Source organism: Anopheles merus, chromosome 3L (assembly GCF_017562075.2).
Source record: "Anopheles merus strain MAF chromosome 3L, AmerM5.1, whole genome shotgun sequence".
Classification (NCBI taxonomy): Eukaryota; Metazoa; Arthropoda; class Insecta; order Diptera; family Culicidae; genus Anopheles; species Anopheles merus.
Window position 1 is genome coordinate 10,904,936 of NC_054085.1, and position 11,858 is coordinate 10,916,793.

Consider the following 11,858-nt stretch of genomic DNA (forward strand, 5'->3'; position numbering starts at 1 on the left):
GGGTGGTGGTTATTAATGCCTTTTCCGGTGAGGCGAAGCGTAATTGAGTAGCTGTCGTAAGCGATGTGATGATTGTTTTTTGTAATTGGGAAAATCTAGTGCAAAAATTGCATAAAATATAGTTTGATAGTATATAGTTTATATTTCATATTTTTATTTTTTGTACAAAATACATTGGCATTTTAGAAAATTGGATGAAGCTGTCATGAAAAAAGGCATCAGAAAATTTTGTTAATATAAGTGTTTCTCAAATGGAATATTGTGAGATTAAAATACACATTTTCAATCGTCGATTCATTTTTCATGTTTCCGTCAAGACATACAAAGTTATGAATAGCGGCCATTAATTTGTACAATGTTTAGTCAAGACTTCAAGATCTAAATTTTTCATGTCTTACTTTTACGTCTTTATTTTTCATTTCATATTTTGGTAATGTTTTGTCTGGAAAATCAAATCATTGTTCTATTGTTTTTTTAAACTAATTTTGTTGCTTTTTGCTATTGTTTAATTGCTGGTTGGTTTTGTTACTTTTTAATAACAATTTAAAAATATGATTCTTTTGTATTTATTATTGATTTGCGAGACGTTTAGTTCTTTTATGTGAGTTAGACACGATAGACGAGAGTAATGAGTTTTTGATGTTTTTGACACATTTACGACCATGTTTTTTAATGTTCTACGATGTATCGACAGTTTTGCAACTGGCTTTGTACGTAAATGAAACAATTAAAGAATTAATCTCATTTTATTTTAAAAACTTATTACCAACTAATTTTTGCATCAAATCTTGATTTAAAAACATAAAAAAGCATTTAAAAAAAGATTCAAAGAATTTCATCGGTTAAGAACCTACCAACGGCCTTTCATTTGCCACGAAGCGTGCACGCGATATCATCATTCTATTTATGGCCTTCCCATCATTCGCATGTGCCACCACAATTGTTTGAATTAATTCAAATATTTGCTACACTTCAAACCAAGCCCAAGCGACGATTCATCCTCCTGATCCCGCACTGATATGGATTGGAATTTTGTTTACTTCAAAAAGAGCTCGCGCTTTCCAAACAACATTAACCCGACGACGAGCCAGACGAGCAAGCCGAAATGTTCTCGAAAGCGTAGGGAAAACAAACCTCCTCCCCACACCCAAAATGATGCAAAGATTCGGAACGAAACAAAACCAAACACAAAAAAAAAACAAACGCGACTCACATTTATTAGTGTGCGAAATTGGAAACATCCGGTGTCGCCGAACGGGTCCAATCGGGACTTTCCAGCTTTTCACTTCGCACCGTTTGTTTGTTGTCCATTTTTAGGCACTGCATAACAAGAAGGCCCCGAAGGTGATGGGCTATTTAAAGAAGAAAAAGAAGTCAAAGATTGTTTTGATTCTGCGCGCATTCGCTGCGGCACTCCGGCGGGTGTCGCGTGAGGTGAGATGGAAAGCGTTCGTCGGGTACGAAATACCTTAAAAAGGAAAACTTGCTAACGTTTCGTAACGTTTCCAAGAACTTGGCGACATTCGGACGCCGCTGACGCAGCCCGGCGAAGATCCGGGGACCGCGAGCACAGAAGCAAACGAAGAAGAAGACGAGCAGAAGAAGCGTGCTAAATGCGAAAAACAAAAACACAAACCCTGTGCGCGCGAAGGGAAAGATGTAAACAAAAACAAAACGCACGCACGCAAAGGCGGAAAGCTCTTTCGCCCGCGCAAACAGTTCGGGTGAGATGTGGAACAGGTTTTTCGCTTTCGATGCTTTTCGGTGTTCGCTCCGGTTTGGGTATTTTGTCCCTTCTTCTTCTTCTTCGACGGTGATATTCAGTTTGCCTTTCTGATGCTGTTTTGCTGAGTTGAGTTGGAGGTGGATTTTTGTCGTTTTTTTGCTCCCTTCGTCTATCTCATCTCCTGGTTGGCGACGCGATAACACGTCACCAAACTAAAGATGTGTGGTTCGAAAGTGGGTAGGGAAGGGAGGGTAGATGCATATGTTTTGCGTCGAAAACGATCCGACCGGATGCTGGCCTGGAGTCGTGCATGGAGTCGTTTAAATAAGACCGCCGGACGGTCGGTCGATCAGCAACAGTTGTGCGCCAGAAGTCGAGCAACGCGGGCTTAAAGTCAAAACGCGCAGTCCAACGACAAACAGACCACGAAAACCGTACGGGGCGTAGTTTTGATTGTTACGCATTGATTGTGTGTAAGAGTTGAACTTGAGCGTGCGAAAATCGATAAAAAGAGCTGTTTTTCTGCTTCGAAGCGATCGAAAGAGTGAAATAAGCTGAGCGGGAAAACGTTAAGAATTGACAAACTGTATTGATAAAAACTGTTTGTAGCCAGTGTAGGCGCGAATTTTGGTGCAAGTTTGACTGACCAAGGTGTGATAGAACATTGTATTGTATTGACTAGTCCTGGTGTGCTGAAAAAGTGAAAATGATCAAATATTTCTTAGTGGTAAGTAGAAGTGGTGCATTAGCAACAATTTTATCAAATCGAATGAAAATGATGTATAAACAATCATAGAAGTAATAATAAGAACGTTAGAAAAAACAGAACAAAGGTTAAAGTTTAATTGAATTAAAAGAAATGAAATACAAAAAAAGGAAACTTAGTGAGTTGAAAATGGTAAAGTGGTAAGGAAAGCAGCTAAAACACAAACGTATTCGTTTTTGCGTGACAGTTAACAAAAATTAGCTCATTAGTTTAAGTCCTTTAAGACAGTTTCGAATAAAAGCATTCGAAACATTGACGCTTATTAATTGGTCCTTCGACCCGGATCAGCCTGAAATCAATGTTTCGACAGCTCAATCTCAACGAGTTCTTTATTGCTACTACTTTATTTTACAATTTCAATCTTTGCCGAAGTTTACCTCTACATAGTTTATTTCCGATTTCGTTTCGAAAATCTTTTAATTCTCCAAATTTCCGATAAATATTTTTTAACCCTGCTTAGCAAGATTGTGCTTATCAAAGGCTTTATATTTACAAAAAAAAATATGTTTTTCACTGTAGAAGATTGTCATAAATTTTTAAATCTTATCGAGAAGTCTTTGGTCATTACTAAGGTTATCATATTTCAACTTGCATGTACACAAAAACCGTTAAAATCGTAAAATACACTACTACTGGAGATTTTTCTTTCAAATTCAAAGCAAATATCAGCTATGGATCTCCTTGTCACACATTTCATTGCCATTTTAAAGCATTGTTTTGATTCTATTAAACTTGAAATGGAAGCAAATCGGCAAGGATATTGTAATGAAGAACAATTTGCATAAAGAAACCGCTTGCCTGTACAAGCTACTGGGCTTCTCCATTACGCCAACGCTCCGATTACAACACATTGCAACACACACACACATACACACACACACACACACACACACACACACACACACACACACACACACACACACACACACGCACCGTTGAAGATAAAAAAACTCCATTGCATGCACGCTTGCTTGCTTGATGTGAATTTTCAATCCGAACGGTGCAAAAGATCCGATTTAGATGCAAATCACATTACGGATGAAAATAATCATCTAACGCGATAAAGAAACGAAAAAAAAGCAACAATAATCCCCCCCCCCAACCATTTCGTCCTTGCCATTGGAGCGATTCGTACGCTTCGTCGATGGCTTTATTTATTGCTTCCCAATAAGGGGCGAGAAGGCTAGCAAAGGGGAAGAGAGAACGCGATGCGGAGCGATTACATAATTCTCTTCACTTAACGCCAATCGGTTGAAGATGAGATTAGTTCACCCACAGTGTGGAATGCCGTGGCATGCATCTGCAACTGTGTGGGACATGTCGTTAACGACCTCGTTAGGCGAAAGATAAGATATCGAAAAAGTCACTTGTCAAGGTTGGTGCAACGAAGCACGAGAGAAACAAAAACAAAAACAAAACAGGCCACTGTGGCACACCAAAAATTCGATTTGGAATGCGTTAGAATAAGATCAAGGTTGTGCAGTGCGAGTTCGACTCACTGACTCACTGGCCATTTTCTCATTCATCTTTTCGTACCCGTGTTGTTATGGCTCTTTTTTCTCTCCCACAGCTAGCGACGGTTGTTGCACTCGGCCAAGCGCTTCACTACGGTGACGAGGGCATCGACGTGAAGATCAATGTGGAGAAAAACTCCAACTCCTACCTGACCGGCCGGCTGCCGCAGGGCTCGTTCGAGTACGGGCTGGACGTGGTGAAGCAGAAGGACAACCATTTCCAGCACAAAGTCAAGGGCCCGGACGACGTGACGTACGGCTGCTACGGCTTCGTCGACCCGGACGGTAAGCCCCATCTGGTGCACTACGTGTCCGACCTGAAGGGGTACCGTATCGTGCCGCCAGAGTCCGCCACCAAGATCTACATTTCGCGCCTCGAGCGTAGCATGTAAGCATTGTGCCCCGGCTGCCGCTGAAAGTGTTTCCAAGAAGTCCGTTCAACAAAAGCTCCTCTTTTTCCCACAGAAACAATGTGTACCAAGCGTCCCAGGAAAAGAACGTCCAGTGGAAGGATCTGTTCTTCCCGCCGGCCTGCAAGCAGCTGTACACCGAGACGAAGGTTGCCGCACCACCAACCACTCCACGACCAACGCCACCACGCACGCCCTCGACAACGCGTCGCCCCGCTCCTACCACCCGCCGTACGACTCCGGCCCCACCGCCACCGGCGCCAGCCGAGCCCGAGTTCACCGCGTCCAGCAACCTGTGCCCGTCGGTTGTGCAGGCACCGCCGGCCGATCTTCGGTCCGCCCAGCCCGCCTGCTCCTCCGTCTGCGGTGAGCTGAAGGACGAGCTGAAGGACATTAAGGCGAAGCTGAAGACGCTGCTGGACACGCTGGCGGAAAAGCCGAAGGGAAGGGCGGGCAATGGTGGGGGCAAGTTTGCCTACTTCCCGGTGATGCTCAGTGACGGACTGCCGGACGGTGTCGATGCCAGCTCGGCCCAGTTTGCGTTCCCGGCCGTCCCGCAGCAGTGCGGTCGACAGTGATGGGGAAGGGTAGCGGAAGGGGTGCGACACCACCGGACAGGGTTTGGCTTTGTTTTTTTGTTAAACATTGTAAGGTGTAGAAGTTAGCTGTGTGCAATCGAGTCATATGCTTATGTGTTAAGGGCTGTTAGTGTGTAAGTTAGTGGCAGCAAGCTGTTCTGTAAGATATGTTTGAATAAAGAGGAGAAAACAACTTTTTTATTATAAAACTAATCGTTTTCTATTCATAATAATTTTTATTTATAATATTTTCATGTTAAAATTATTTGTTAAATATTTTTTGTACCAGAATGTTTAAGTTATTTTTACTACTTAGCAACAAATGAACTCATTGTTGCATTTCTCAGAAACCTTCCAAACGGAAATGTTTACGTTAGCCAAATGTTTCACCAAGAATATGATATAACAACAAAACCGTGAAGCTCCCTGTGTGACAGCGGGCGACCTTTTAGGGCACAACTGATCGTTATTCTAGCCCACGATAGTCTGTGATTAATGGAGTAGGCGATGAAGCCGGAAGTGTTTTGCAAACTGACCGTACTGTTCGGGATGGGGCAGGCCCAGCTTATGGAGAGTATGGAAGAGCGGTAGGGATGAGCTATCCGGCTGCGCCCAGCTATTGATACGCAGTGTCAATCATGCGAGCACGCCATGCTCTCTGAGTGCTGTGTTACTGGACACCGTACGGTTTAAGAATGTTCACTTCTAAGAACAAGTAAAGCTCATTCTTAAATCACATACATTGCAGCGTCTCATTTGGTCCTTAAGTTCGTAGAAGATATCTTGTCAAATTGGGGAACTTTTATCTTGGGATCTCTTCTTAACTAATCGCATACCCGGCGCTGCAACCGCTTTGCGGTCTTCGCCTGCCGGTCTTAAGTAATACTCTACTTTGTATTTGTTACAATATGTTAAGGCAGTATAATCATAGTCAAGAATGAGGACTACCTGGAAGTAGCGAAACTCTGTGTTCTTAACTCACGATATCAATTTACGTTACCATGCACAATACCATATCGTTATATGTGGAACACTGAAAGGTCTTGTTGCAATCGCATACAGTTTAGATTATTGTTATTATTTCATAAAATTACTACAACGTCATCCTTTGGATTTTTAGGACCCCGTCAGTTTACTAATGACCAATGCCAATAACGCAGTTGACAATGTTTTATTTGCGTATGTAAAGCTTACATATCGTACATCTTGCTTATCATACAATCTTGAGGTACATTTTGCGTTATTATGAATTTTTATAGCTCTAAATGTATGTTATTTTATTAATGATTAGCAATCATCGTGTAAGTGCATAACTCAGCACTGCTCAGTTAAGAAAGTTTCCTTCAAGTTTTTATGGTCATTATCCTAATATTTCAAGTCAAGGGCTTGTTCTCAGACGATGTTGTATTGATCGCAAACGTTATTGCTAATAATATAGACTCTCCCTATCTTTTGTCTAATATAAACTTTGACGTGCCATCAAGTCGCCTACGTGCTCTTCCTTCTCCGTCTATTCCGAGCCGATTAACTAGTTTTGGTCAAAATAAGCCATTGGTGATAGCTTTTAGAAGCTTTAATGATGTCTCTGATAGGTTTGACTATAACATTTCAGCTGTAAAGTTTCGTAACCTCATCCCCAATTCCAGCATCCTTTGAATGTTTTTACTTTCTTTTCTTGTATTCCATTCCCAGACTGTATTAGCATTTATGTTCACTTGTCAGAGGTTAGGCTGTAATATTCTCGAATAGAATTAGAATTCGATTAGAATAATTTTTAATAAGACTTTATGTTAAACCTAATTGGCGGACAAATTTTAACTGCAAAATATACAAATATACAAATATTTGCACAAAAAAGTTCACCATAATTTTTTTCGGACCATGATCATAACCATAATCAAAATTTGGATTTTGGCTTAAAAAAGTTATTCCTCAAAGAATTCGATTTTGTTACAAAATAACTCAGTATTTTCTCAACCAGACTCATGATCATACAGGAATATAAAAAAGGCTTAAACCCTTTCCTATTGAGAGGTTTAATGTATCCTTGTTATAGATACTTTTTCAACTCGTTCACTCGGTCTCTTAACCCCAGTACATGAAAAGCTACTTGAAGAAAGCCCGCTAATTAAGAGTACATGAAAAGTAAAGCTCTGAAATTGGTTAGGTAAAGTGTTTTGCCATCTTGAGAACAATGTTAATATTCGATAGCAATTTCTCACTACAAAGCTGAGCAACCCTATCTGATTTGACGAAACCTGTTTGATTTAACGAACGAATAAAGTTTGACGAAAGGTACTTTGCCAGCGGTATGTGGTGCAGATTGCATACCTTTCAAGTTTTAGATGATCGTTCAAACTGATCTAAAATTGATTCTAAATGTTTGTCAGTATTTTTTGTTTAGGATTTGAAAAATTTGGGACTTGGGAACATGAAAAAATGATTTGAATAATTTATTTTGTGCAATGAGATAATATGAACCATATTGAAATATCAATATTGAAAACTAGCATACACAAATATAAAATTAATATTTATACTTGCGAGTTAACTGATTTTTCAGTTCAAATAAGGGTTTGAGAGAAACAAATCTGCTAGTCGTTTAGAACAAGGGTCTTCAAACTAAGGTCCGCGGGCCGCATGCGGTTCGCTAGAGCCTTTAATACGGCCCGCGTTAATTTTATAAAGGATAATGTAAATAATACATCATTTCGACAATTTCCATCAAATTTTTATGTTTTATAAGTTGTCGATGAAAACCAGCTTCAATAACAAAAAGATTTAGAATTTTGGAAAATGAACTAGGTATTTTCTTATCATAACAAGATTTAAAATCATTTCACCCCCATTAGCCAAAGGTAACGTCAAAAGGCCCTCAACAACGTTGTTTACGAAGCAATGCGGCCCGCGAACTTAAAATTTTGGAGACCCCTGGTTTAGAAGAACAGTAGTCTTTTAAGAACTTTTAATGATTAGAATTAAAATATTTTGCATTCAAGACATTCATGCCCCATTCCAGTTATCAATATGTATTTATGACCTGTTTGTGTAGCATCGTCGCCTCCAGCATACTTAATGCTCAAGGTCTTTCGATTTTATGACCAGCAAAAAGGCACATGTTGTCCATTTCATCTTCATTCTGCACGGTGTTCACGGCGCTCGGTTCTAAATACCGGATCCGTGCCTTTGCACTAGTTTGCGAATCAGTTTTGCTGTTCGTTTGTTCTCAAATGAGCATTCTCTCGATCGTTTCGAGAGCAGCAGCAGCAGCAGAACATTTTCTTTGCCGTACAGCCATTCTATTTTCATTTCAGCTGTGTCCGCGAACATCATAAAAACCAGCTTACTCGCCCCGGAGGCTAGTCCCACTAGTATCCAATAGGAGTCGTGCGAAACAGATCAGGCCGTATTTCATGCAACCACACAAAGAAAAAAACAAGAAGGATGCTTCTCCGTGATGTCGGGTGTACCCTTTTTTCTCGGGGCTATTTTGCTCGTTCTCGGTTCTAAATCAGAATGAATGTGTCGTATATGCTTGGGGCTTTTTGCTGCTTCCTCGGTTCGCTTTACGATATGTTATCAATTTAAACTAGTTCGATTGCCGGTTCGGAAAGTTTTGGGGCTGATCGGGCGCTCGAGCGCAGAACCGGAAAGCAGTCGTCCTCACTTGCGAAGCCTTTATTAATATTCATTTCTAACGGCGACGCCACAGCATCCACAGCGAAGCGAGGGTTCGCGCAAGCCTGCCCGTCTGCGGCTAATTTGGCTTGACAGGGACGATTGTACTACTGTGCGGCATGAGTTCTGATCCGTGTTACACCAGAGAGGGAGCGAGAGAGAGAGAGAGATAGAGGGACAGCGTGCGCTATCTGCTTTATGGGCCACGTTTTGCCAGCTTCCAATCGGCCTGCTGGGTAAAATCGGTCGCATTCTAAGTCTTTCTGACCGGGGCCCAGGCATCGTTTGGGGCCAATGTTTGACAACCTATTAGCCGGTATCCTTGAGAATGGGAACGAAACAAGCTCTGTCTTTCCTCCCCCACCAGAACAAAAATAATAAAAATAAAACAAACCCCTGAGAAGATATATTAGCATCGTAATGCTTCGAGAACTGACTTTAACAAATAAAAAACGTTTTCTTCTAATGACACTGTGTGCGCGAAGAGCATCGTACGAAGAGCGTGACTGATATGTGGAACCGTTCGGGCCGTCGATTTACGTGTTAAACGTTTTTAAAGGCTCGCACGCAACGTTTTTGGTAGCGATTCCCATGCTTGATATTTTCATCCCGCACAATCTGCATATTTTGATTGGTTTTGGAGTGGAGTGAAATGATGTTTTCTGATAGCGTTAGAGCAGAGCTTTCGTGGTCCCCCGTTTCGTGATGAACTTTGAGCTGGGCAGTAATTCATTAACCCCGCACTGTCTAGAGTCTAGACATAACAGTCTAGCGAAGTTCTAGGGAGTTGGTTCTCATGAAAGGGACGCTATCATTTTGTTCCGTCTATTCTATTGCAATTATTTGTACTCTAGCTACGATTCAATAAAGCCTGGGGGCTTTTATTGGATTTTGATTGCATCCGCTTCCGAGTAAACGATGGCTGGTATAGGTACAGCAGTGACTTTTTGCGATTATTGCCAACTCAAAACTAATAATATCTGGGTAATGCCGTAAATGAGAAAAAGTACTACTTCCAATAGCCTCCAAACATATAATTTCGTTATGAAGTTACGTGTTTTTTGTGAAAAAATATTGCCAATAGCGCGCTTCGTTTCGTGGATATTAATTTTCCATGAAACGTTTTTTGTTCAAATGTAAAAAAACCTAATTTTCCGTATCTCGCTATGGAGTTATCATATTTTTTTATTTTTTACCCAATTCCAGTTAGAATGATGGCCCCAGAACGATCATAAGAGAACCAAAATTAGCTGTCCCTTAACATGTTTATTAATTTCCTATGATTTTTTGCTTCCAATCCCAACTCCCAATCAAGATCTTTCCCAAAACATTCTAGATGCCATTGATAAGTGGCGGATTTATTATTTCCTTCGCCTAGGTATCAATTGGCAACGGGACGGAGCTTTCCCAAGTTCGCTCTCGGGGGGCTTCATTATCATGTTATGTCAGCGGTATTATTTTATTGATATACGATGTTTGTAATTATCCTGACACATCCAATTCGAAAATCCTCGCAAGTTAGCGGTATTTTAGCGGCTAGAATCCGATAGTTAATCTGCCACATAACTTACCGATAACTAATGTTACGATAAAGCGATGAAAAAATATTCCCTCACCAGCTCGCTCCTTCCCCAAAAACCGAAAAACAAAACAGAAAGGTTCTTTCGCTCGAGCATATTCTTGACCTAAAATGTAGGTACAGTTAGCATTCCGCTAATGTTTCCTGTTTGCGAAAACAGAACAGATGCTTCCCTTTTGGCTGCCTTTAAGGTTTAACAAATATGTTTCCTACGCTCATCCTCCTTCTAAGCACGTTCTAATCACAAGCATGCCTTTGTTTCACAAAAGAATAGCGTTTTGATGGGATCAATTTGATTCTCGTTTTTACGAAACGATTTTCAAGGGGCGCGCTACAAAAGAGAATCCTAAATTATGACTATAACAGTGCGGGTTGCTTTAAAATTAATCGACCAAAAAATGCTCGTGTCCCGGGCGGCGCGCGTCAGAGCGCTGTCCGACGCTTCACAATGGCTAAAAATCGTGTAAAAGTGACTGCAAATTAATTGTTTTTTGGTTCGATTTGGTTGTTTTGTTTTCCTCCCGGCCCGTGCGATATCGGTGATAATTCCCATCTTAACTGCAACATTTACGGCCGATGGCGACACTGTTTGCGGGCTGGATATGCGCGTACCGTGTGCCTAGGAGGAGGCGCCGTCGCGATGGACGAAAAGTTCTAACGACCGTGACCGGTTTCTGGTGCGGACGCGAACGCGAACGCAGCAACCGGGCGCGCGTATCGAACGTTGCAAATCTTCGATCCCAATCTGTCCCCCGCCATACGGTCAGAACGGTGGTGACCATTAACCGGTGGCCTTCCGCTTGGACGGTGGTCTTGGATGGTGCTGATGAAGGGAGGAAGCCTTGTCGGACCGTTCAGCAAATTAGTGTAATTAAAATTTAAATTTCTTTGCATGATAAAGTGTGCTGATTGCTACAAAGTTTTACTACAGTTTTATTGATTCTTGGTCAAAATAAAAAAAAAAAAGATTCTGGAGATCATCCTTAATGCAGAATATGCTTGCGGTAAATCGAATGATAAGCATGCTATGTCCATTTTATGTTTGGAACGAGCAATTATATAAACGTTTTAGGTTAAGATTTACGTGTTTCTCAAAGTTCGATTGGTAAACTTTTCACAACATTAATATTAATCGAATGTAGCTTCGTTTGACAAGCCGGTCTCATGGTACAAACGTCAACTCGTACGACTTAACAACATGCCCGTCATGGGTTCAAGCCCCAAATAGACCGTGCCGCCATATGTAGGACTGACTATCCTGCTATGGGGAGAAATCAATAAGTCACTGAAAGCCAACCCCACAAGTGTGTTGGCAGGCCTTGACCGGCATCGGTTGTCGAGCCAAAGAAGAAGAAGAAGAAGCTTCGTTTGACATTGACTTCGTTAATCGATGAAATTAGGATACCTTATTACATCTTAAACTCTAATACTGTAGGTTATTTTCTATTACTTATAAAAATACTAAATCGTGGTGAGTTTGTGATGAACAACTTCTACCAACACCGATAGTTAGCTCTACCAACACCAACACCAATGGTTCTGGTACATGAAAACAGTTCAGGTCTAGGACGTACTTCCCAGAAGGTGCTCCAGTACAGCTAATAACT

General features: G+C 41.2%; 1 protein-coding gene across 1 annotated transcript; it reads left to right on the top strand.

Moving 5' to 3' along the window:
* Positions 1 to 2,063: 2,063 nt before the first annotated feature.
* Positions 2,064 to 5,203, top strand: LOC121599886. The gene is made up of 3 exons (XM_041928000.1): positions 2,064 to 2,453; positions 4,063 to 4,394; positions 4,472 to 5,203. Exons 1-3 carry the CDS (start codon positions 2,433 to 2,435, stop codon positions 4,992 to 4,994), a joined length of 876 nt encoding a protein of 291 aa, XP_041783934.1. The 5' UTR covers positions 2,064 to 2,432; the 3' UTR covers positions 4,995 to 5,203.
* Positions 5,204 to 11,858: the final 6,655 nt, after the last annotated feature.

Coding starts and splice junctions, on each gene's coding strand:
- LOC121599886 (XM_041928000.1), top strand. CDS start 2,433: ATGATCAAATATTTCTTAGTG. Junction 2,454..4,062: donor TGATCAAATATTTCTTAGTG/GTAAGTAGAAGT, acceptor TCTCTCCCACAG/CTAGCGACGGTTGTTGCACT. Junction 4,395..4,471: donor TCGCGCCTCGAGCGTAGCAT/GTAAGCATTGTG, acceptor TTTTTCCCACAG/AAACAATGTGTACCAAGCGT.